The sequence below is a fragment of the Loxodonta africana genome, chromosome 5, assembly GCF_030014295.1.
Source record: "Loxodonta africana isolate mLoxAfr1 chromosome 5, mLoxAfr1.hap2, whole genome shotgun sequence".
NCBI classification, from domain to species: domain Eukaryota; kingdom Metazoa; phylum Chordata; class Mammalia; order Proboscidea; family Elephantidae; genus Loxodonta; species Loxodonta africana.
In genome coordinates, this window is record NC_087346.1 from 157,762,979 (window position 1) to 157,788,860 (window position 25,882).

The window sequence follows — 25,882 nt, forward strand, 5'->3', positions numbered from 1 at the left end:
CAATCAGATATTCATTTGTATTGCAGTTCTGCCTTCCACAGAACCCCAAATCCCAGTCCTCTAGTGATACTTTTTTTAGGGGGGGAAATACTCATACTTAGTGGTTAGGAGCAGGCCTGGAGCCAGATGATTTGGCCCAAGCCCCAGCTGTGTTGCCTACAAGCTGCGAGACCTGTGAGAATGTCTACAGTGACCTCTGTGTTTCTGTCTGTTAAATGGTGCTGACAATGGTGCTCCCTTCTACTTCTGGAGAATCAGCCATTGCGGACCCCGTGGAGCACAGTTGTACTCTGACACACATGGGTTCACTTGAGTAGCAATGGGCTAGAATGAACTACTGGTACTAGAAATCTCCAGAGAGTAAGCGAGTTCATATGTCGAAAGCAATTTGAGTAGTTCCTGCCTCTGTTTGCTGGTGCCGCCCTAACAGAAATATCACAAGTGGGTGGTAAAGAACAGAAATTTATTTTCTTACAGCTCTAGAGGCTACAAGTGAAAATTAGGGTCTCAGCTGTGTCAGTTCCTTCTGTGGGGCTCTCCTAGCTTCTGGCATCTGCTGGCAATCCTAAGTGTTTCTTTGCTTGTAGACAAACCTCATACAGCATCTGCCTTCCGCCTGTGTGTGTCTGTGTCTTTTTATAAGACACATTGGGGAAATGAGTTGCTTTATATGGCCTTTTCCCTTGGTTGTTTAGAAAAACAGTTTGAGAGATTTTTCTGCAAAGCCCTGAGAAGTTGCCTTTGCCCTAGCTTTCTACCCCAGGGGGTTTGGTACTTTTGTCCAGGTTGATTGACATTTCCTGGGCAAGGTGAAAACAACTTGATGTTCGATACTTTTTGTCTTGCCCTGTCTGCAGCCTGATTGGTAGGCACCTTGCAGGGATTAGTCAATAGACCATGCAAATGAAGTAACTATCCTGATGCCCGTTGAGTCCATTCCACTCACAATGACCCTATAGGACAGAGTAGAACTGCCCTATAGCATTTCTGAGGAGCGGCTGGTGGATTTGACCTTTTGGTTAGCAGCTGTAGCCCTTAACCACTGTGCCACGAGGGATGAAGTGGCTATAAAAAAATTTTTTTTAGACTACAGAAATTAAGAAACTGTAGCCTACTATGGAAATGAAGTGTCTGTGGCCTACTGAGAGGGGGTTGGTCAGTTTGTGGCCCTGGTGGGAGGGCCATGACTTGAAATTGACAAAGAGTTGTAGATACAAGCAGCCAACCTCACAGAGGTTTTTTAGCCAGAAAGAAAGAAAAAAGCAGAAGGAAGCAAGAAGCAGCAGAAAGGAGAAAGGGCAAGAGAGGAGAAGCAGAGGGAGAAAGAAGGCAAAGAAACTCCTAAAAGAGCTGTAACACTGGTCAAGGGTTATAGCACCGAAGACAGTGAGAGGCCAGAAGGGGCTCAGTGGCAGAACTGGCAGCAACAGACAGCAGGGCCAAGAGGAGGCCAGTCTTGGGGGGACTGATGGGGGCCTGCACAGCTGAGAGGGGGCCTGCACGCACAGCCCAGAGCAGGGCCTGCTTGCTTGCACAGCCTGGAGGAGCTGAGAGAGCTACTCTGCGCTGAAGAAGGGAGAGATGTGCTGTCCGCTTTGTAGGAGCCTTCCAGGCTCTGCCTGCATGCTCCCTGATCCTTAGTTATACCATACCGCTTCCTTAATAAACCCTTTAACTGTAAGTGTGCTCTGTGAGTTCTGTGTGGCCATTGCAGTGGACTATGGAAGCCAGCAGAGAAGCAGAGGGTGCCATGGGGAGGATGGCTGTTGTTAGAATTGATAAAAAGGTTGGTGAGTGAAGGTGTCTCTGACCTTCACCTCACAGGAGTCAGCCTTGGGCTGATCCTGGTTCTCATCATCCCTCCTGAAGTTTGACAGTTTCTGATACCACTACTACCACTTTACACCACCACTTAGAAGTGATTAGGTTTAGTACTCACCCCACTCTGATAATGACCTCATTAACTTAAAAGAAACCCCTGTTTCCTAACAGGGTCATATTTATAGGTACCAAAAAAACAAAAACCAAACCTGTTGCTGTCGAGTCAATTCTGACTCACAGCGACCCTGTAGGACAGAGTAGAACGGCCCCCTAGGGTTTCCAAGGAGCAGCTGGTGGATTCAAACTGCCTACCTTTTGGTTAGCAGCCAAACTCTTAACCACTGTGCCACCGGGGCTCCATTTACAGGTACAGGGGTCAGAATTTCAACATATATTTAGACAATTAAATTCATAACAGGCTATTATATTTTAAGGACTATTCTCGTCATCGTGGTTCGCCTCCGACTCGTGGTGACCTTGTATACAACAGAGTGAAACGTGGCCTAGTTCTGTGCCATCTTCATGATCATTGACCCTTGAGTCTATTGTCGTGGCTATTGTGTCTCCCCAATAATACTATCAAAGTATAACTTTCAAAAAGATAAAAATATAACTCTTATAGAGTGGGCAGGAGTCAAAGATGTATTTAACTCAATGAACATGTAATGCTATCTCCCAGGAACATTCAGGAAACGGATGTATGTACTCAATGAAAGAAAGAATGCTGAAACAAGACCGCTAAATTCCCTCAAAACTGGCCGATGCACTGCATCCAAGGGAGCCTTTGGGATTATCTTTTGTACCATGCAGAATTTATTTGCATCTATACCAGAAAAAAATCATTTGTGACTTACTAATATACATGAGAAGTCAAATGACGTATTGCATTGGGAAAATCTGCTGCAAAAGCCCTCTTTAAGGTTCTAAAAAACAAAGACGTCACTTTGATGACTAAGGTTTGTCTGTCTGACCCATGCCGTGGACTTTTTAATCGCCTCATATGCATGCAAAAGCTGGACAATGAAAAAAGAAGAGAGAAGAATTGATGCAGTCTCACTGTGGTGTTGGTGAAGAATATTGAATATAACAGAACAAACAAATCAGTCTTAGAAGAAAAACAATCAGAAGGGCTCCTTAGGACCGAAGATGGTGTAACTTCATCTTGCCTACTTTGGACACATCATCAGAACAGACCAATCACTAAAAAAGGACATCCCTATTTGGTGAAGTAGAGGAAAAGCTTCAATGAGATGAATTGGCACAATAGCCACAACAATGGGCTGAAACATATCAAAGATCATGAAGACCAGGCAACATTTCATTCTGAGTCAGAGCCAACTCGTTGGCAACTAATAAAAACAACAATCTTCTACAAGTTAACATCTAACTTCACAGGGTTTGGGTTCTGGTCATTAGTAAACAGTAAGTCAGCCACCCAGTGTCAAATGACCTTAAGGCCACTTGTTAGACAATGTTCTTGTCTAGGAGCTCTGGTGGTGCAGTGGCGAAGAGCTCGGCTGCTAACCAAAAGATCAGCAGTTGAAATCCACCAGCCACTCCTTGGGAACCCTATGGGCCAGTTCCAGTCTGTCCTATATGTCCACTATGAGTCGGAATTGACTTGATGGCAACAGGTTTAGTGTGACATTGCAAGGATAGTAGTCTGTCTAGATAATTTTTCTTAACATCTTCAGTTTTGGGAGGAAAAAAGAATGTTCTAGGGCACATATTGCAAATTGGTCTTAAGTCAAAAATATTCCTATTAAATAAGGCATTATGCTGAGTGAAATTAGTTGCAAAAGGACAAATATTGTGTAAGACCACTATTAGAAGAACTCAAGAAATACTTTAAACAGAGAAGAAAATATTCGTTGATGGTTATGAGAGGGGGGAGGGAGAGAAGGTGGGAGAGGGGTATTCACTAATTAGATAGTAGATAAGAACTACTTTAGGTGATGATAAAGATAATACACAATACAGTCAAGGTCAGCACAACTGGACTAAACTAAAAGCAAAGAAGTTTCCTGAATAAACTGAATGCTTCGAAGGCCAGCATAGCAGGGGCGGGGATTTGGGGACCATGGTTTCAGGGGACATCTAAGGCAACTGGCATAATAAAACCTATTAAGAAAACACTCTGCATCCCACCTTGGAGAGAGGCGTCTAGGGTCTTAAATGCTAGCAAGCGCCCATCTAAGATGCATCAATTGGTCTCAACCCACCTGGATCAAATGAGAATGAAGAACACCAAGGACACAAGGCAATTACGAGCCCAAGAGACAGAAAGGGCCACAAAAACCAGAGACTACGTCAGCCTGAGACCAGAAGAGCTAGGTGGTGCCCAGCTACAACCAATGGCTGCCCTGACAGGGAACACAACAGAGAACCCCTGCAGGAGCAGGAGAACAGTAGGATGCAGACCCCAAATTCTCATAAAAAGACCAGACTTAATGGTCTGACTGAGACTAGAAGGACCCCGGTGGTCATGGCCCCCAGACCTTCTGTGGGCCCAGGACAGGAACCATTCCTGAAGCCAACTCTTCAGACAGGGATTGGACTGGGCAATGGGTTGGAGAGGGATGTTGGTGAGGATTGAGCTTCTTGGATCAGGTGGACACTTGAGACTATGCTGGCATCTCCTCCCTGGAGGGGAGATGAGAAGGTGGAGGGGGTTAGAAACTGGCGAAAAGGACACAAAAAGAGAGAGTGGAGGGAGGGAGCAGGCTGTCTCATTAGGGGGAGAGCAATTGGGAGTATGTAGCAAGGTGTATATGGGTTTTTGTGTGAGAGGCTGGCTTGATTTGTAAACTTTCACTTAAAGCACAATAAAAATTAAAAAATATATATTCCTATTCAAAAAAAAAAAAAACAAACTTCTATTGAGAACAAACAGTCAATATTTGCCTTAAAGCAAAGATGAAAAGGTAAGGAGCCGCAGAGAAACTGGATTAATGGAAATGGAACTATAAGAACGCACATAATGAGAATGTTGACACATTGTAACAAATATAACCAATGTCACTGAACAAGTTGTATTGAAATTGCTAAACAGGAACCTAATTTGCTGTATAAACTTTCACCAAAAACACAATAAAACATTAAAAAAATGCTTTGTATTAATTTTTTTGTCTTTTCTCATCTCCCCCTTGTAAAGGTCAATAAAGCCTAAAACAAACTGAAAAAACAAACATTACAGGGGAAAAAATTCTCGGAATGGTGCCAGGCCTGGGGGCTCCCTGCTAAGAGCCAGGGGCAGAGAGGAGACTGGTCCCCAGTGGTGATGGGAAGGGACCCCAGGATCTGTGGGAGCCATTGGGCCAGGAAGACCACACTAGACAGACTTGGGGCATGGGGGGCTGTGCAACAGGGCACAGAAGTTGAGCTGGATCCAGCAGGGAGGACATAGAGGCTGTGTAAGCGGCTCCTTCAAGAAATTTTGCTGAGGAGGCAAAGACGGAAGGAGAAAGAGAGAGAAATGACACAAGTTGAGGGGGTGGGAATGCAGCGCTGAGGGGAGAATTTTGGGTTTTGTTTTAAGATGAGAGGAACTTGGGGATATTTATAGACTGTGAGGAGGAACTCAGAGGAGACAGGATAGAAGATGCCAGAGAGAAAAAGAATGGGAGGGGTGAGATCCAAAGCAGAAAGGAGGGTATGTTAGAAGCCCACTTTTCCTAGTGACCCCTGGGTGGTTTCCCGGGCTGGCAAATTCCCCTCATGATTTTGAATTGCTAAACATAGTTATTTGTTTGAAAGGTGTTTGTGGGGCCATAAAAAATATGAAGTACCAAATTACAACTGTATGAGCCCAGAGGACAAATGACAAACACAATGGGTTTAACTATACAGTCTCTGAAATGTCTCTTTGAAATTTTGAATTAAAAGGCTGTCTTAGTTATCCAGTGCTGCTATAACACAAATACCACGAGTGGATGGCTTTAACAAAGAGAAATTTCTTTTCTCATAGTCCAGTAGGCTAGAAGTCCAAATTCAGGGTGTCAGCTCCAGAGGAAGGCTTTCTCTGTCAGCTCCGGAGGAAGGTTCTTTTCATCAATCTTCCCCTGGACTAGGAGCTTCTCCACGCAGGAACCCCTGGGCCAAAGGACTTGCTCTGCTCTTGGTGCTTCTTTCTTGATGGTATGAGGTCCCCCTCTCTGCTGGCTTCCCTTTCCTTTTATCTCTTGTAAGATAAAAGGTGGTGCAGGCCACACTCAAGGGAAACTCCCCTTATATTGGATCAGGGGTGTGACCTTAGCAAGGGTGTTATAATTTCACCCTGATCCTCTTTAACATAAACTTACAATCACAAAATGGAGGATAACCACACAATACGGGGAATGATGGCCTAACCAAGTTGACACATATTTTGGGGGGATACAATTCAATCCATGACAAAGGCATTCCTGCATTCGAAGTTGCATTTGGAATTTAAGAAAGCAAACATAGTACGCTTATTTCAGGATAAGCTTTCTTTCCTCCAGTCAAAACCACTTGGGGGTGTTGGGTCAAAAGATAAAAGGCAACCCAGAAAACCTCCCTGAGGAAGCCCATGAGAAGATAATTGAATAAGCTTTCCCAAACACAGGGCTGTGAGGATCAAGTGTTTGTTTTTTCTCCTTCCTGTAGGGGTCTTTTTTTTTTTTCCTCCTGTGAATACTAAAAAACATTTTCAGTTTTGGACAATGTCTTTTCAGACTATACTTAAACTTTAGAAGTAACAACAACAAAAACCAGTTGCTATCAAGTTCATTCTGACTCATGGTGACCCTATGTGTGTCAGGGTAAAACTGGGCTCTGTAGGGTTACCTGTATTTTATTGACTACGCAAAGGCGTTCAACCATGTGGGTCATAATGAATTATGGATAGCAATGGGAAGAATGGGAATTTCAGAACATTTGATTGTGCTTATGAGGAACCTGTACTTAGATCAAGAGGCAGTCATTCGAACAGAACAAGGGGATACTGTATGGCTTAAAATCATGAAAGCTGTGTGTCAGGGTTGTATCTTTTCACCATACTGATTCCATCTGTATGCTGAGCAAACAATCTGAGAAATGACTATATGAAGAAGATTGTGGCATCAGGATTGGAGGAAAACTCATTACCATCTGCAATATGCAGATGACATAACCTGTATACTGAAGAAGATCAAAGACTACAGCCTTCAGTGTGGATTACACCTCAACATAAAGCAAACAAAACATCTTCACAACTGGACCAATCATCAACATCATGATAAATGGCAAAAATATTAAAGTTGTCAAGGATTTCATTTTACTTGGATCCACAATCTACACCCATGGAAGCAACAGTCAAGAAATCAAACGATGTATTGCAATGGGCAAATCTGCTGCAAAAGACCACTTTAAAGTGTTGAATAGCAAGGATGTCACTTTGAAGACCAAGGTGCGCCTGCCCCAAGCCATGGTGTTTTCAGTTGCCTCATATGCATGCGAAAGCTAGACAATGAACAAAGAAGACCAAGAAGAAGTGACACCTTTGAACTATGGCCTTGGTGAAGAATACTGAATATGCCACGGACTTCCAGAAGAACGACAAATCCGTGTTGGAAGAAGTACGATCAAAATGCGCCTTAGAAGCAAGGATGATGAGACTTCATCTCGTGTACTTTGGACATGGTAGCAGGAGGGACCAGTCCCTGGAGAAGGACATCATACTTAGTAGAGGGTCAGCAAAAAAGAGGAAGACTCTCAACGAGATGGGCTGACACAGTGGCTGCAACGATGGGCTCAAACACAGCAAGAATTTTGAGATGGCACAGGACCGGGCAGCATTTCATTCTGCTGTCCACGGGGTCGCTGTGAGTTGGAACCAACGTGACGACACCTGATAACAACAAAACCAACATGATGTCTTGAAGTAAATCGCGAGGGTTTTCTTCCAAGGCACCTCTGAGTGGACTCAAACTTGCAAACTTTCTGTTAGCAGCCAAATGCATTAACGGTTTGTACCACAGGGGACTCCTTAGAAGTAGTGTTAAAGATTTAGTTTCCGATGTAGTTCTCCATATAGTCAGTGGCACTCAGTTGTGCAAGTGATGGAGACTGGATGGGCCCTTTTAAGCAGGAAAGTGACATTCTTAGTCGTGTGTTAGAAGCACGATTGTTCAGTAATGTAGGGAAGGTGACAAAAGGAGGCAGGAGGGCAGAGGCAGGGAGGCTACTACGGACATTGAGAAGAGGAGGGGAGAGCTGGCTCCAGGCAACATGGGGTGTGGAGAGGCAGAGAGAGTCACACTGAGACTGCAGAACCCTTGGGGCCCCATGGTCAGTCAAAGTGGGGACAGTCTGCACTTCTATCAGGTTTCCAGCTGCTGGCTGTTAAGAAGAAAGCAGACCAGAGAAGAAACAAGGTGAAGCATGGGGGGCAGAATATAGGGTGCATAGGTGCCAGAGGAGCCTCTCCTGGATCACACAAACTGTTAAACGCTTGACTGCTAACCAAAAGGTTCGTAGTTTCAACCCACCCAAAGGAACCTTGGAAGAAAGTCCTGGCAACCTGCTTCCAAAAGATCACGGCCATTGAAAGCCCCATGGGGCACAGCTCTACTCTGGCACACGTCGGGGTGCCAGGAGTCAGAGGTGACTCAACGGAAACTGTTTTTCTTTTAGGTACCAGAGGGGCCTGGGAAAGAGGCATGGGGGACCCCAAGACAGACTAAGGAGGCAGAAGGCAGTGAGAGAGGACGGGCTGCCATCCACTGCATGTTAAACAGAGCAGTGTCCTAATCCCATTCATGTTCTGGAAAGTTCCCTGTGGGCTAGCTTGCACTGGGCCTACCCTGACTAGGGGCTGGGAATGGCAGAATGATAAAACTCATGGAAGGGGCCCTGCAGCGAGGAGCCCGGGTTAGCCCGGCTCCTGATTTGGATGCTATAACCCCAGAAGAACCGTGCTGGGGGCACGGGGGGTACTGCAGGCCCACTCCTCCGTGCCTGAACTGAGCCAGGACCTGGAGGACTTGGGGAATGTGGAGGGAAGAGCTGACGACCACCTCCAGCAGGGAAACCAGCAGAGCAGATTCACCAGTAAGCACGGAACGCACCAGTTTACAATAAGCAAGGTACACACGCACCATTCTGTAGTGCACAATTTCACTGCGTTTGTGCACTACAGATCAGTAAAAAAGCACAACGAAGCCCATACGTACCTTGTTTACCGGGTAATCCAGCCAATCTGGAAACAAGGGTAGGAGGTGGGCAGGAAAGAGTTGAAAGTGTAGAAGCAGACCGGGAGAGACGGGCATTCGGGTTTGATCCTGGGGGATTTTAGGGTCGGGAGCAACTAGACCAGCTAGAGGGTGGAGATGGAGGCAGGAGTTCAGTTGTTGCTGTGTGCTGTTGAATCAGCTTTGGCTCATCGCAGCCCTATAGTGCAGAGTACAACTGCCCTGTAGGCTTTCCAAGGTTTTGAGTTTACCAGGAAACCCTGGTAGCATAGTGGTTAAGAGCTACGGCTGCTAACCAAAAGGTCAGCAGTTCAAATCCACTAGGTGCTCCTTGGAAACTGTATGGGGCAGTTCTACTCTGTCCTATAGGGTCGCTATGAGTCGGAATCGACTCAATGGCAGCGGGTTTGGTTTGGGGTTTGGTTTTGAGTTTACTGATGAATAAGCTGAGGCATTGACAATTTAAATAAGGTACCTGAAAAAAAAACATTAGGCATCTGAGGTCACACAGGAGATGACTGGAGAAAGCAGGATTTGAACCTAAGCAGTTGGACGCCAGAGCCTAATTATAATCAGTGTCCTATACATTTTCTATGAAAACAAGTGTTCTAAAATATTCTCTTTCTCCCGTGTCTTCTCTATTTAAAAACTTCCCTACCTCCCCTCTAAATCTCAAAAACCAGTTGCCACAGACTTGGCTCCAGCTTGGGGAAACCCATGTATGTCAGAGCAGAACTGTGCTTCCTATGGATTTTTTGTTTTTTAATTGTACTTTAGATGAAGGGTTACAGAGCAAATTATTTATCATTAAATAATTAATACACATATTGTTTTTGTAACATTGGTTGCCAACCCCACGACATGTCAACATTCTCCCCTTCTCGATCTTGGGTTCCTGTTACCAGCTTTCTTGTCCCCTCCTGCCAAGGCTGAAATCTTCACAGAAGCAGACTGTCACATCTTTCTCCCGCAGAGCAGCTGGTGCGGTAGAACCACATAACTTTTGGTTAGCAACCAAGCACTTAAGCACTGCGCCACCAGGGCTCCTTGGAGTCCAACTGGAAGGCTGTAATCCAGATTCAGAATACGGAGTTGGAATTGGCCAGGGAATTCAGGAAGGGCTTCTCAAAGGACAAGGTCCAGTCCCAGCTTCACCACTCTCTGGCCAGGAGATATGGGCAAAGCAAGTACCTTCTTGGAGCCTCAGTTTACTGTCTATGAAATGGGCCTAGCACGACAGCTCCTGGCACCTACGTGCCCTCCATAAAAAATGGTGGTGTGGTGGCGATTTTAAATATTAGTGGTATTTGGAATTCCAGTTCCCACATCTAACATGAATGCCTACATCACGATGGCTCTGAAGCCCCACCTGCACCTCCAGGAGGCAATCTCTTCTTTCCTAGGGGTACCCCCCATTAACTGCTCAAGGGGCTCCATCCCTGGCCCTGCTGCTGCCTGCTGGGGGTGGGGAGGTGCTCAGGTTCCTTCTGAGTCTAAAGGGTGCAGGTGCTCCGTAGGCCCACTCCACGGCCACCCAAAGCCCGGCTGCAGTCCCACTGAGTTGTCTCCAGTATGCTGCGGCCACATGTCCAGGGTGGCCACCCACACTCTCAGGAAAGCCGTCTGGCTCCCTGGCTCCAGCTAGCTCCCTATCACTGTGGCCGGGCTGGTAAGGGGCAGTATGTTTCCTCCCTCCGGTTGCCCTCTGCTGAGGGCACAACCCTTGGTGTTTGGGCCCACCCTGCCCCCACCCTCAGCCCCTGGGATAAGCTCTACTGCTCCCACGGTGACCTCCCTCCTACAAACCCAAGCCTCCCTGGGGGCCAGCAGGCAGTGGGCTCACGCTGACCACCCAGTGTGTTTGGGCAACAGCAGCCTTTCTCCCCAATGCATCTGGTATCACTGGCTCTCAGAGCTGCCCGTGGGATGGGCTGGACAGGGATGTGAGCCCTTGGGCTCCCACTGAGCCCCAACTGCCAGCGCCCAGGGGTGGGATCCAGGAACGCTTCCCCCTACCCTACCCCAGGCTGGCCTGGCCATTCACAGCAGGTCCTGCAGAAGGCAAGGCCGTGCCTAGGACTGCTGGGGACAGATCAGAGGGGACTTCCCAGGGTGCTTCCCCAAGGGCCAACGGAAGGAGCACAGCACAAAGAGGCTATACCACGCGTACCCTGGAAGGATAAGCTGTCCTCAGGCTAGGGACAAAGACCATATGCCGGCAGGCACCAGCACCTGGTTGGAAAATGGGCCAGGGGGAGGCGGGGGGAGCTCTTCCACCTCGACCCTCACCTGCATTCAATGCCAGGTGTGACAGTGTCTAGCTCAGCGTCAGGATGGCGGCTGTCAGGGTGGTATCTCAGCCGGCAGCTGACTGACAGGTGGTCAGCCAGGGCTCCCTAAAAGCAGGGCCCGTGGGAGGTGCTGAAGGCCAGTCCCCAGTCGGGTCAGGCTGCTGGTGGAAGCGTAGCTCCCTGGTTAGAGGCCGAGAGGAGGGTAAAGAAGGGTGTAGCTCAAAGCAAGGGTGATCGAAAGAACTGGAAGCCAGCCAGAGATATGAGGTATAAAAATCTGTATTTATATTACAATGACAGAATGATACAGATCACAGTCCCACCTGGTGGGCAGGCGGGGTGGCCCCTGTGTCTCTCCAGCAAGGATCTGATGACACAGTCCACCTCCCTGGCACCAGGCCCCCCGTGTAGCCCCGACTCTGGCACGGAACCTGCCCTAGTGCCCTGAATGAGGGCCAGACGGCACCATCCACCTCTACTGGCCCGGGGCCAGAGTTCTCTGGGCAGGGTGGTGGGGAGGGCCCAGGTTAGCTGACCCAAAGAGAGGCGGGGGGATGGAGGGGCAGCCTGCCTGGCCCAGTGGACAGGGACCTTGTGGGGGTAGAGGGGATGAGACCCCATGTCCATAGCTCGGCCAGCAGCTCTGGCAGTCCAGGAAAGCAGGCTGAGACCCTGCATCCAGAGACGGGCCGGCGGGGGGGAGGTCTGCCGAGGTGGGCTCCGTGGGGAGCACCACCCTCTTGCAGACCCTTCCCCTCAGCCAGTGGGGCACCTGCACCTGGTCAGTGGTGGCCTGGTGTGTGGGAGCCACCTCCCAGCAATGGTCAGAGTACCCAAATCCGAGCCCGGGTTTCCAGAATCTTGGCCACAGAGTGTCACAGGGGCAAGCGTGTGCATGAAAGGGCACACAAGGAGGGGGTACAAGTACCTCCAGTGGCCTGTTCTGGTCCTCTGCTTTCTATAGACACGACACTTGGGTATGCTCAGAACCACCCAACGTCGCCTCAGTATGGCCCCTCTGGGTCCCCGTGGCCATCAGCCGTGGACAACCTGTGCAAATGGCCAGGAGCCAGGAGGGATGGATGTTCAAGTAACTCCTAGCACCAGACTCCTGGCCATGGGCCCCCCTCCCCAAACACACACACCTCGGCTCTGAGCAGGGAAGGCAAGGGCCCAGGGCCAGCTCCACTCACAATTCTGCTGATGGTGAGGAGGGGGCATCCCAGGCTACAGCCCTGTATCCCTGTGGTCAACAATAGCCCACTTCCTAGCCCAGATGAGAACAAAGACAGGAAAAGCCCCTGGCCAAGCTGCCAGGACTGTCTGCCGAGGGGCCACAGCTGGTTCCCAGGCTGGATCCTGCTGGCCAGAGGTGGGAGCAGACCTTCCCTGGGTGTCGGGGAGAGGAGGGAAGATGCTTTAAAAGTTCAAAACACAGATTAACCTAGGGGCCCTGGAGTTCTCCCTCCTGAGCAGGTCCTTAAGTACTGGGGCTCTGTGGCCACACTGGGGCCTACTGATAGAAGAAGCCCCTTTTGGAGCACCCCGACCCCCCCCGCCCAGGAGCTGGTAGGAGATGCAGGCAGAGAAGCTCCCCTCACAACCACCCAGCAGATGTGTGGACAATCTCCCCAACCCTTCCAGGGTCCACCCTGCCTCCGCCTACCATCTCGAACCCCACTAGAGCAGGTTCTGTGCCAGAGCTGGTTCCAGGAACCCCTTTCTGCCTCAGGAGACCACCCGTCGCGGGGGGTCAGCTGGTGTGATAGAAAATAAACACTCACTTTGCCCCATGATTTGGAAATTGGTCACAATGCACCAGAGGAGGTGGCAGGAGCTGCTGTGTGCCAGCCCCGTCCCTGCCACTTAAGTATTGCTATCTGGGTCCCTGGGGACACAGACGGGGGGGAGGGGGGCACGGCAGAGGCCAGTGGAAGCCTCCTAGTGCTCAGGCTGGCACCACCTGGGGAATGGTTGTCTTCATCAGCTGCCAACGTCTGAAACCTGGAGCCTCACTCCAGGCCAGAGGGAGTAGGGGTGAGCCGGGTGAATGGCTGAGAAGCAACTTCTCTGGTTAGCAAGCTCCCAGCCCAGAAGGCCTTTCTCCCCAGACACAACAAACTCTTTGCCGTCAATTCCAACTCATAGCAACTCTACAGGGCAGAATAGGACTGCCCTGTAGGGTTTCCAACAGGTGGCTGGTCAGTTCGAACTGCCGGACTTTGGGTTAGCAACTGAGCTCTTAACCACTGTACCACCAGGGCTCCAAAGGAAGATGAAACCAAGGGCCAGGTTATAGCCCTCCCGCCAGGTTACAGCAAGAAGCCACACTGCCCAAACAGGACCTGGCATGGTCCAGGGGGCCCTCCTCTCCAAAGAGAGGCTGGCCTGCTGGGAGCGGCTGCTGCGCCTGCCTAGTCCCCCCTCAACTTCAGCCCAGAGGGGGCCAGGGAGGAGTGGGCGCCATGAAGGAGATGGCGATGGCTAGGGTGGGCGGCACACGGGGCACAAGGCACACTAGGACAACGGAGACTGACGTGAGTCCCTGAGATGCGGGGCCACTCCCACCCCTCCGCAAACAAGGACGTGACGATGGCTAGGAAAATAGAATACAAAAATCTCGCACAGGAAAAATAGGCGGCACGCACCAAAGTCACTTGGCCAAGGGTCTTTCGTGCTGTGTTTTTAAAAACGTTTCTCTTTTTTGCTTTTTCGGGAAAAGCCTCTCTCCCAGTGCAGGCTGCCACAGGCAGGACCTGGGAGCTCCCCGCCCCCTCAAGGGGACAGCTGGGTGGTGCAGCATTTTTTTTTTTTTTTTTTGCTTATTGAGAGGGAGATGAGAAAGCCCCCCAAGGACCTGGTGGCTACAATCTGCCCACAACCCGCTCCACCAGCTCCGCCTGGGAAGAGAAGCCCCCTTCCCCTGTTTAGACAAGCGGGGCTATCTGGTGGGTTGACGGTGGGAGGGGGAGCCAAATGAGGCAGGGGGCCAGTACCGCCCAGGTGATCTCTGAAGGCTGAACGCCCCAGGACACGTGCCTCTGGGTCCTGGCAGCTCTGGGTTCAGGTGTGTGCCTGCGGGTATGCGTGCGTGTACGCCTAGGCATATGCGTGTGTGCGTCTGACAGTGCTACTGTCACCAGCCACTCCTGAAAGAGCGGAAGCTGCCCAGCTTGTTGGGGTGGGGGCCAGCATGCCCAAGAGCCCAGCCCAGCTTCTGAGAACTGCAAGTGTGGGAAGGGAAGACCCCTCTCCGCCCTCCTGCCCCAGGGTGCTCACCCGAGTCCCGCCCTTCATGGTCCCCTCTGTCCATGGCTTAGGAGCCTATGTGGACCAACAGACGGACGGATGGACGAACAGAGAGCCGCTCTTCCTCCCTTCCTCGGTCCACTCCTTTCTCCTGGGATCCGGGATTGGGGTGGTCATTAAGCCCGTCACACGGTGCCCGTCGAAGTTTGCAGCAATGATATTTAATACTTCCGGAATGATTAGGATTCTGAGAACAGACCGTGGGCGGCTACGCTGGGCTCCCTGGGATGGGGGAGCAGGGCCCTGCCTCCCTGCAGGGGGCCCTGCCCAGCCGGAAGGGGCGGGCGGCTCGGTGGGCCCTGGCTGGCAGGCAGGCGGTCGGCAGGCAGCCCAGGTGGCAGCTGGGGCTTCCAGAATGGCACAGCAGTGGGCCGTGAGAAGGCTGGCATCGGTCACAGGGAGGTCTGGAGGGCTGAATGCTTGGCCAGGCAGGCAGGCAGGCAGGCAGGCCGAGGGCACCGGGCCTACGAGAGGCCAAGGCGGCCAGGCCGCCGGCAGTGGGGCCCGTAGCTGCCATCGCTGCAGCCGCCACTCTGCAGGCTGTAGTGGTCGTCTGCGTCACTGCTGCTGCCAACACTGTCCAGCTCGCCGGGGCCAAACTCCATGCCCTCTATATCTACTTCTGGGGGAAACGGAGAAGGAACGGGGTCAGGACAGATGGACGACCAGCCTGGGGCTCCTTCCAAACAAGGGCTCGATGCTCTCCAGGGTAGGGGGGCTTGTCTGGGGCCCTGAGGCAGCAGGTGGGTAAGTCTGCCCCCACCTAGGCAGGTCAGCTGCCTCTGTGCCTTGGCCTCCTTGTCCCTGTCCACCCCACAGATGGACGCTGCTCCGACGACACCCGGTGACCCTGCTGCACTGGCCTCTGCTGCCCATCACCATGCTCCCACCCACTCCGGCCCTCCCAGGCTGTTTCCCCAAGCAGGGGGCTGGCCGCATCACATAATGTGTGTGCTCACAGGGCCGGCCCCTCCATGCCCCATCATCCCCCAAAACCCCACCTTGCTCAGAGTCGTCCGTGGAGATGGCCGAGCCCGTGCTGTCTGTGCGCACACGCTCCATGCTCTGCACTGACAGCTGCTCCAGGCGCCGCTTCAGGAAGCGGTGTTCACGCTGCAGCTGCTCCTTGATGCTCAGTGCCCGGCGGTCCTGCTCCTCCAGTTTCTGGGGGCCAGGGGGTGCTGTGAGCCACGGGGCACCCATACACCACCGCCCACCCAGGCACAGAGGACCTGGCCTGGCAGGGTCCCGACCCCCAGAGGCCACAGGGTACCAGGCCTCCAAGAGTTCCAACGGCCCACAGGAGCCCTGGTCCCTCCACTCCTGCACGAGGGTCCCACCAGGTGCCACCTCCCAGCCCCACATTATCTGCTGACCAGCTCTAGAGTGCCCACAGCCCAGCACCTCTTCCCCACCCTGGCCTCTTCCCTGCATCTTCCTGGTGGGGAGCCATCTTAGATGCTGCCTGGCTGTGCCCCCTCAAGGTCCCTGTAGTGACGCAAGCAGAAGGCACCCCCGCTCGAGGTTGAGACCCCCCTGTTTGGCCCTAATGTCCCAAGACCCTAAACCTGCAGGTATGAAGGCACTGGGAGGGGCTGTCCCAGACAATGTCTCCTGCTGCCCATGACCCCCTCCCGCCCTTGAGACTGACCCATCAACCCTACCCCAGGTACCACTGCGCCCCCTCCAGCTGCCTCTGGCCCATTCCACGGGCCTCTCAACAATGGCCCTCCTACTCTTCCAGTCCACCTCACAGACCAGGACCTCTAGAGCAGTCTACACGTGCCCTCTCCCTCTCCCAGCCTGCCTGCTCCATACCTCCTGCCACCCCATCTCCATACAATTATATGCCCTGTGACCTCCTGGACTACTTAGCAGTTCCAGCTACTGTCTCCCCACCTCCCGTGGCCAGCAACCTACCGGGTCCCAGTGCGCATCTGCCTGGCAGCTCCCCTCCCCACATCCAGCCACCCTGGCCCCCACGGGGAGCTCCCCAGGGCACACAGGTGCAAGCCATGTCAGCCCAGGCTGCCGGACAGGGCAGCTCACCTTGATGTGCATCTTGGCACGCTTCAGCAGGCTCAGTGTGGTGTGGCGCGTGCTGTCGGGGCCCAGCGGCACCAGCTGCTTGAGCTGCTCCAGATAGAGCCTGAGCTTGGCTCGTCTGCAAGGCCAGAAACAGCACCCTCAGGCAGTAGGTCAGGGCCCCCTGCACAGTCTGCCCTGCTACAGACTGCTGAGTGCCCCTGCCCCAGCCCCCAAAGCCCCCACAACGCTCTGGTGCCTGAGCAGAAGAGGTGGCTGGTGGCTAGCGCAGCCCAGCCAGAGTCCTGGAGTGCCCACTGCTGGGCACTGCCCAGGAGCCTGGCTTGGCCCTGCTGCCACCACCCTCTGTATTGGAGTCCGAGAGGCCTGGGTGCAGCCTGGGAGCACTCAGCGGGATTGATGCCACCCCACCTGCACCAAGTACAGCGCAACCCCCTCCTTACTCTTGTCACCACAGAAACATCAGTCAGTCAAGGTAGGCAGCTGGGGACTGCCCCCTCCCAGCCTAACCCCCAAAGTTTGGAATCCCTTTGGTAACTGCTCCGTATCAGAGTTTGTCCCTGTGTTCACACAGGCGAATGTCATGTTTTCACAAAGCTGCCCTAATGCTCTGTGCCATTTGTTCAGGTGACTTAACACTCCAGACTCGTTTCTATGGGGACTCGGGAGAGGGCCTGTGATTGTACACTTGTTTGGGGAGACAGGCTGGCAGGAATCATGGGTGGCAGCTCGAGCCCACTCCCAGTGTCTCTCGGATCCCACCAGGATGGCTGGCCTGTACCTTCTCCCATGCTGGGCTGCTGCCATGCCAACACTCATCTGCCACCGCGTGGACATTCAATGGCCACTGCAGCAGCACACACAGGGCCCAGAGCATTCTAGCACAGCTACGGCCCAAGACGCACCTGCCCGCCCCAGCAGGCGTGAGGCCACTTCCAGCCCACAGCCATCTGCTAAGGATGACTTTTAATGAGTGGAACTGCAAGGTCAGAGGGGAGCAATATTTTCTGAGCTTTTGAAAACCTCCTGCGAGTGCTTGTTCCCACACCAGTGTCACCTTTCTGTCTGTGACCCGCTTTCCAAAGCCCCAGCAAAGCCACAATCGCATCTGGTCTCAGAGAGACCCTGGGAGGAAAGGGACAGGAACGGCCAGTTCCCTTGGATAGGGAAGGAGCCTGTGGGTCTGGAGAAGAAAGGGCAGCTGCGTGCCGGGAAGGGTGCCCCAGGCTCACCCTGCAAGCGAACCGGGTGCAGAGCGGAGATAACGGCCCTACCCTGCAGGAGGAGGGCCAGCCTCACTGGGACCCGCATCCGCACAGCACCTTCCCACTGGTGCATCAGCCCACGGCACCACAGCACCTTGAAGTTATTTGCTGACCTGGAGTTAGACCCAGGACATGGAAGAGAGGCTGTGCTATGTCCACAGAGCTCAAGCCCCGGCCATCTGGGCCGCAGAACCTGTGCGAAGAAGCAAGGGCTGGGCAGAACTCAAACCCTCCTTATGGTTGGTGGGGTCTTTAGGGATGCCCTCTCCCCTCTGCACAGATGGGGAAGGGGACCATGCAGCACAGCTCTAGAACTCACTGGGGTCCCAGGCCACTGCTCCAGGACCACCTAGAGCGTCTTGAACCTCAGAACCTGAGCTTCCTCATCTCCAGTAGCAGAGAGCACGCCTCAGCCTGTCCCCACTGTCCTATACCCGGGGCTAAGTTCACAAGGAGGGATATAGAGCCAATTTCTAATCACAGCGGCCCCACGTGTTACAGAGTAGAACTGCGCCGTAAGGTTTCCTTGGCTGTGATCTTCACAGAAGCAGACCGCCAGACCTGACCTCTGCACCGCCACCGCGTGGGTCAGAACTGCCAACCTTGTGGTCGGTAGTCAAGTATCAACTGTTTGTGCCACCCAGGGCCCCTCTACTCACCCGAAACCCAAACCCACTGCCATCGAGTCAACTCTGACCCCTAGCAACCCTGTAAGACAGAGCAGAACTGCCCCACGGGGTCTCCGAGGAGTGGCTGTCGGATTCAAACTGCCGACCTTCCGATGAACAGCCACAGCTTGCTTTATCTCTTCACCACTGCGCCACCAGGGCTCCTCCACTCACCATGTACCAAGAAAACCCAAATCCACTGTTACCGAATTAATCCAGCTCACAGCAACCCTGCAGGACAGAGCAGACTGCCACATCTTTCTCCCGTCCAGCAGCTGGTGGGTTCAAAGCGCCAACCTTTTGGTTAGCGGCTGAGCGCTTAACCACTGCATCACCAGCCATATTGTATATTGCAATTGTCACCATCCATCGTTTCGTTCCATAAGCAGTATGTGATCTTTGTGGAAAAATTAGACCATGCAAACGAATCAACAAAAGAAAAACAAAACAGATGAAAAGCAAATTCCACCACCCAGAGACAACCTTACCATCGTTTTAGTGTATCCTGTGTTTTTGCATCATGAACGTTAAGTGAAAAAATTACGATACAGAACCGTATATAAGTGACACAATTTTGTTAAACAAGAAAATAAAAACAGTGGACGCACACAAGAGACTCAACAAAACACAAGGAAACGCTGGAAGCGCGCATCTCCAAGGGGTGCCATCAGTAACCTTTATTTGTGTGGCTTTGTGCTTGTCTCTAGTTCAGATTTTCTATGCTAAAAAACCACGTATTACTTTTACAATCAGAAAAAGACACAACTGTACAACAAAGGAAAAAAACACAGCTAAAAGAGACAGTGCAAAAAATATTCAGAATACACATAAAAGACAAACGGTTGGCATTCATAATATTTTGAGGTCACACAAATACAAAACAAAAAAGAGTAATATCTCAATAGGAAAATAGGCAAAGGACACAAGCAGGCAAGTAACGGAACACAACTGGCTAGTCTGCCATAAAAATGCACCCCATTCCGGGTCTACTCAAGGACAGGAAAACTCGGGCCAGGAGACGGTGATTTCTGCCTTTCCAATGGGCTAAAACTAAAAGGGGCAACTGACATCTGTGACGTACACTGGCCTGAGGATGGGGACAGTGAACAGGCACGGGAGTCCTGAAGGGCCATCGGCAAAGACTCTTGAAATTAGATTACCTCATACTCTTTGACCAGCATTTCTGCTTTTAGGGTTTTTATCCTACCAGACGATCCCCACAGGTACGCAAAGGTCCAACATCCGATGCGGCGCTGTCTGTCCTAAAACATGGCATCACACCCCCTCCCAAGTTTAAAACGAGAGGGATCACTGAGTCTCAAGCAGCCCAGCTGAGGGCGCTGTGCAGGCACTGGAGACCAGGAGGCAGAGGACAGCACGGATGTTAGTGGACAGCATTTATGTGACATCACGGCAAAAAGTTGGGAAATCACAGATAGTAAGACCCCATCCCATCAAAGTCCAATTAGCAGTTAGTACAATTTTACCCACGCTTAGAAGGCCAGCAGGACGGGGCGGGCGTGAAAGGGATGTCCAGGCACCCCATGATGTGTGCAAACAGACTACTTACAAATCACCAGGCATTCTTCCAGAAACAGAAAGAAGCCACCTGGACTGCAGGTGTGCAACATTTAAAACCCAACAGTGTGTCCACCCAGCCCCAAAGGAGCACAAAGCTAAAACTTTGGGATGGACTCTAGATCCCGGGATAGGGGTAGAAGAGCACTGAGAGCTGGGAAGGATGGCTGGGGCCTCTCCCTACACAGGCCAAGGCCAGAGTCACCAACCAGGGGAAACCACTGGGGGTCCCCAAGGTCAGCAGCTGAGCACTGGCCGAGACCTGTGCGAGCTGCTCGTCCACGAGAAGAAGGCAGGGAAGACAGCTGGGGACAGCGGGCCACACAGGTCATACTGGCCAGCCACCCAGGGCACAGCAGTGAGGAGGTGGCCTGGGGAGCCACACTCCTGGCTGGGAACAGGCTCTGCTCAGGGTCCTGCTGATCCCCAATGTCCTCTCCCTGTGGAGAGTGGGGGGTAGAGAAGGCCCTCCCCCCCACCGCCCAGGGCTGCGCTGGGGCTCTCCCTAAGCCACCCAAGACCTTGCCTATGTTCTGTTCCTCCACCAGTGCCCACGGCTACCCCCAAGCATTCTAGGGAGTGTTGAAAACTCCTTACCCCCTGGAGGAACTCCAGGGGGGTTCAGAAAACAGGACCCCTCCGCCCCATAATGGTTGACCCAGCGTTCACAGCAGCTCTGGGGCTAGTGGCTGGCCCAGCCCTTTACACATCCTCCTGCAGCCAGTGGCCAGGGTGTTCAGCATCAGGCCCAGCCAGGCCCAGCCACCAGCACAGCCATGGTCAAGGTCCCACTAAGGCCCACGCTCCCGGCCAGCCAGGAACAGAGCAGCTGGAGGGGGCTACAAGCGTTCAGTCTTTCTACCCTTTCTCTGCATCTCAAAAGGGTCCCAAGGGGCCCACCTAAGGCCAGACCCTGGGAGGGGGTGGCAGAGGCCAAAGTTGGGGTTAAAGGGCAGCTGCGGGGCCAGGGGTCAGAGGCCAGCCCCTCTCCCCCTCTCCCAGGCTGTGTGCCCTGGCCACCCACCCTCTCCCCAATGTCATCCCAACTCTCTGCCTGTCCTCTCAGGTACCACCTCTGGGAAGCCTTCCTCCAGAACACTGCGCCCACCCAGGCTCCTGGGTCCCGGGCAAGGCCAGGCCCATTCTCTCTGTTTAGGAAGCAACACTATGGCTTGCCTGGCTCTCGGCTCCCGCACCTGCCCCCACGTCGGTGACCCGTAGGGAACCCCCAGACACACATACACAAGCTCCTCCAGAGAACACAGTGTCCTGTCCCTGCCCAGCGCCCGCCCAGCCAGAGGCCAGAATCCCGGGGGAGCGGAAGTTGGCCCTGGTGTGGACGCAGACATGGGGGTGGAAGCAGGATACGGAGAACTGGCCGAGTGCCAAAACTCCCCGGAGCAGGCCAGGGAGGATTCGGCTTGGATCCGGACACCCACCCCTACACTGAAGAGAAAAAGAAAAACAGCCCATTTCACAGATGGAAACAAAGGTCAGGAGAAAGCTACCACCCGGGGTCCTTCAACGGGTCATCCCTCATTCCAGCACGGAGCTCCTGCCTCTGGGGCTGCCTGGCCCAATGTGCCCCTGCACCCACCCGCCAGGCCCTGAGACCGACTGCCCCAAACTGGGCCCACCTCCTCTTCCAGGAGGCCAGCACTGATGGTCCACAGCACACAGGCCCTGCCCGAGTCCCTGGCCCCCACAGGTCTGGCCCTGGCCTGAGCTCCTAAGAGCAGAGCCTGAGCCCCCTCCTGCCTCCCACACTGACCCTTTCCAAAGGAGGGCAGAGAGCTCAGGCACCCAGAACACACCAAGATTGGGGAGGGCTGGCCCCAGCGTCCCCCTCAACAGGAGGAGAGACTAGGCATGCCAGGCAACTAGTGTAGGGGACCAAGGTGTCACTTACCTGTGCTTTTCTAGTTCATTGTGTGAAGACCTGTTTAGAAAAAGAGAGACAGTGCTCACTCTAGGGCCCGACCACCAGAGCACAAAGAATGGGCTGCTCTTCAGCCCTGACAAGCCCCTGCTCCACCCAGGGGCCTGGGGACCATAGGCAGCCCTGGGCAGGTCTGGGCCTGAGGGCTGCCCAGGACACCGAGGGTTGTGGCAGGTGAGCGGCACCTGGCACTGAAGGCAAGGCGAGAGAGGCACAGAAGTGTAGACGTATCCAGAGCCACCCAGCTCACCTAGTGAGGCCTTGGGAGCTCTGACTGGCTAGGGAGGGGAGAGAGGCTGGCCTCCTTCCAGAAGGGGTGGGGAAGGCCCCTGAAGCACCGGTGGCTGGTTCTGGTGCTGGCCCGCTCTGTGTCGCCCAGGCACCCCAGGCACCTAGCCACCTGCCTGCTTAGCTCCCCACTCCCCAGGGCCAGCTGTGCCCTTGGGGCCAACGTGGGCCAACAGAGGGCCAACTGCAGGGTGGCCACCAAGGGACAGAGCCCTGCCGAGCACAGGGGCCAGGCCTTCAGAATATGGGAAAGTCCTGTCCCCACCCTGCGAGGGCAGCAGCCTGGACCAGGCTCACCTGCCAGCTGAGCCTGCCCTGAGCACACCTCCGTCCACATGCTTACAGCCCCACTCTATTGATGAAGACACCCAGGGACACAGCAGTCCCAGCCACGTTAGCCCATGAAAGGGCCTCTCAAACACAGACGCTTCCCGGACAGCAGGTAGTGCCAGCTGTGTTTGCCCAAAAAGGACAATGAGGCAGGGGCCGAGCTCACAGCTCCAGGTCACCCAAGGCCCTGAGGCTGGGGTGCAGCGGCTCTGTGGCTCAGGTGCGACGCCACCAGGCACACCTAGGCCCAACTCTGCCCTTTCCCGAAGCTTCTGCTAACCACTGCCTGCCTACATTTGCTCCCACACTGGGTGCTGAGGTCTTCCATTCCCACCCCTCCTTCCAGAGTCACTGCCCATCCTGCCCACTTCTGCCACCTGCCGAGCCTAGACCCCGCCCGAGCTCTCTCCTCTCCCTGGGGTCAGTCGGCTCTTGGGCCCCCCTGGGCAGCCCAGAAGAGCCTCCAGCTCCGGGCTTGGGGTCCTCTGGGGCCAGGACGAGGCCCCTCGCCCACCTGCCAGCTGCTGCCCCTCGGCTCGAACCACAGCCCAGCCGTCTGGGCCCATGGGTCAGCTCCCTCAGAAGGTGGCCACTGGCTGGATCCCCCACCCTGGAGGCAGAGGGCACTCCTTGGGCCTCCTCACGGGTGGGAGGGGGCCCAGGCTGGTCCAGGCACTGAGGCTGCTGACTGGTCCAGGCACTGCGGGGTGCTGCACCAGGTACTGGGGGTGGGGGGGTGGGGGGTCTGGTCTAGATACTGAAGACTGATCCAGGCACTGGGGGAACTGGTCTAGGTACTAGTCCAGGCACTGGGGGGGCTGGCTGGTCCAGTTACTGGGGGCGTTGTCCAAGCACTAGGGGTGCAGACTAGTCTAGGCACTGGGGGACTGGCTGGTCCAGATACTGGTGGGACTGGTCCAGGCACGGGGGCGGGTATTGGTCCAGGTACTGGGGGGGGCTGGTCTAGGTATTGAGAGGACTGATCCAGGCACTGGGGGGACAGGTCTAGGTACTGGGGAAGTTGGTCAAGGTAATGTGGGGGCTGATCTAGGTATTGGGGGGACTGGTCCAGGCACTGGTGGGGGCTGGTCTAGGTACTGGAAGAGCTGGTCTGAGCACAAGGGGAGCTGGTCTAGGTACTGGGGGAGCTAGTCCAGGTATGGGGTGGGGCTGGTCCAGGCACTGGAGTCGGGGGCTGGCCCTACCCATAGAAGCACCAAGGGAGGTATACCAGGTATGAAAACCTTCCTCTTCCCTCCCCCAGAGCCCCTAAGATCTCTATCTCAGCTGCCTGTGAAAGGCCATAACCCCACCTGAGAACAGGAGACACCCAGAGCTGGGTGGATGAACCTGGGCATCCACTCAACCTCTCGTACCCCAACTTCCTCAGCTGTAAAAGGGAGATGCTTTTAACACCTCCTCCCGGGGTTGTGGTGACGATTAACAAGCTGGGTGTGTCAAACACTTAGTACAAGAGAATTGTTCAATTCTGATTATCAGCCCAGGGCACTCGCGCCACGGGAGCCCAGGTCACACACGGAGTTTTGCTTGCTTGGGCAGCATGATTCCGTGACAGCAGGAACCTGGCCAGCTTACTGAGGAGGCCTGAGGCAGTGGTGCCCCCACGCTCACGTCGTTCACCAAACCGTCCCCAGTAGGGGCCCGGGGGCTGGCATCCAGAGATGTGTTCCAGCCAAGGCAGCTGGAGACTCAACCAATTCCTTGCCAGGTCCGGGGTGCCAGAACGTCACAGGAGATGGGTCCTTGTGCCAGTCTTTCTGTTCCTCAAGAACGGGCAGGCCAAGGAGATGAGCTGCACCCTCTGCCAAGGGGTCCTGAAGCCCACCACAAGCACGGTTGCCAGCCGGGTGACTCGGGAGCGGCCAAGCCAAGGTAGGGCCCTGGGCAGTGCCAGGCTGGCCACGGTCCACACAGCAGCTGGGATCCTGGAACCCCATGGGAACCCAAAGTGTCCCCTCTCCCCACCAGGGGATGTGCACCACGGCCCTCAAGCGTCTGCAGCCTGGAGCACAAGGCCAAAGGAGCAGACTTAGGGCAACTGGCACCAGGTAGCCGCTACTGGCAGCTGCCCCCTCAGGTACCCTTGGCCACCATCCTGCCCACCTTAAAAGGGCCTCCCGCCTCTCAGAAAACGACCCTTGCACTTGTCACTGGACTTTGACTTGTTCTGGAAACTGGACTTGAACGGTGGGCACTCTGGGAGCCTTGGGACCCCAAGGCAGGGCCTCCCCATGCCTTCTTTGTCCAGGCACCTGGGGGGGAGGTCGCCCTTGGTGACAGTGGGAGGGTGCGGCGGGGCACACGGCCCTCCCATTCGCGGAGGGGGGGCCCGATGGCACGGGAGGGGTCGGGCCCAGCAGCCTGACTGTGCCCTGCACAAGGCCTCAGTTTCCTGGTGCCCACTGACAACTTTTTCCCTCCCCGGAAAAGTCGGGAACAACTCGGGAGCGGGGGCGAGGCTGTCGGGAGACCCCGGCGGCGGGCGCTGTACGCGTGGCACTGTTTACGCGAGAGGCCGGGAGGCGCGGCCGGCAGGAAGATGGCGACGGCGCGGGCGGGGCGCGCCGGGGCCGGGGCTGCGGGCCGGGGTCCGGACGCGGGAGGCAGCAGACCCGGGTCAGGCCGAGCGGTCGCGACCCGGGCCCGGCCTGGGCGCCCGGCGTCGGCGGGGCTGGGGGGTGGTACCTGTTGTTCGGGGCCTTGCGCACCAGGCCGGCCGCCTTTGTTTTCTTCCTGGCGAAGTCGCCGTCGAAAGGCAGCACCGACGCGTAGCCGTGCTCGGCCTCTGCGGACAGACCGCGCGGTCAGCGGGCTCGCACCCCCCGCCGCCCTCCCCGCGGCCGGCGCACCGAGGGGCGCGGTACCTCGGTCCCTGCGCTCCAGGTATTCGGCCGCCTCCAGCAGAATCAGCAGGGAGTTCAGCTCCATCCTCACGCGCCCGCCGCCCGCCGCGCTCCCGGGACGGCGGCGGCCTGTCCGGCCCGGCACGCTCCGGCACGCTCCCGGTGCTCCCGCTCCACCCGGCCCGCTCCCGGCGGCCCCGCTCGCCGCCCGCCCAAGCCGCCCGCGGCGCCCACTTCCCCGACTCCGGCGGACTCCAACGCGCCCGGCCGCCACCCTCCGCCTCGGGCCCCGC

The 25,882-nt window shown here is 54.6% G+C and overlaps 1 protein-coding gene across 2 annotated transcripts; it reads right to left on the reverse strand.

The window, feature by feature from the left end:
• Positions 1–11,565: 11,565 nt before the first annotated feature.
• MXD4 (MAX dimerization protein 4) lies at positions 11,566–25,748 on the reverse strand. Of its 2 annotated transcripts, XM_023549699.2 has the most exons (7): positions 25,611–25,748; positions 25,432–25,531; positions 22,078–22,107; positions 21,411–21,614; positions 16,661–16,775; positions 15,613–15,775; positions 11,566–15,233 (listed from the first exon to the last, which is right to left on the reverse strand). In XM_023549699.2, the coding sequence occupies exons 1-7, from the start codon at positions 25,672–25,674 to the stop codon at positions 15,076–15,078; spliced, it is 834 nt and encodes a 277-aa protein (XP_023405467.2). In that variant the 5' UTR covers positions 25,675–25,748; the 3' UTR covers positions 11,566–15,075. The 2 variants fall into 2 exon arrangements, with proteins under 2 accessions (XP_023405467.2, XP_003411307.2); XM_003411259.4 differs by lacking the exon at positions 21,411–21,614 and having other exon boundaries at positions 25,611–25,744.
• Between the last annotated feature and the right edge of the window lie 134 nt (positions 25,749–25,882).

What these genes read in the sequence shown, in the direction of transcription:
- MXD4 (XM_023549699.2), bottom strand. Translation starts at nt 25,674, where the DNA reads ATGGAGCTGAACTCCCTGCTGATTCTGCTGGAGGCGGCCGAATACCTG. An exon ending in AATGAACTAGAAAAGCACAG is followed by an intron (nt 21,615 to 22,077) that starts GTAAGTGACACC and finishes TTTTCTCTTCAG; the next exon opens with TGTAGGGGTGGGTGTCCGGA. An exon ending in GTGCCAAGATGCACATCAAG is followed by an intron (nt 15,776 to 16,660) that starts GTGAGCTGCCCT and finishes CCTGGCCCCCAG; the next exon opens with AAACTGGAGGAGCAGGACCG.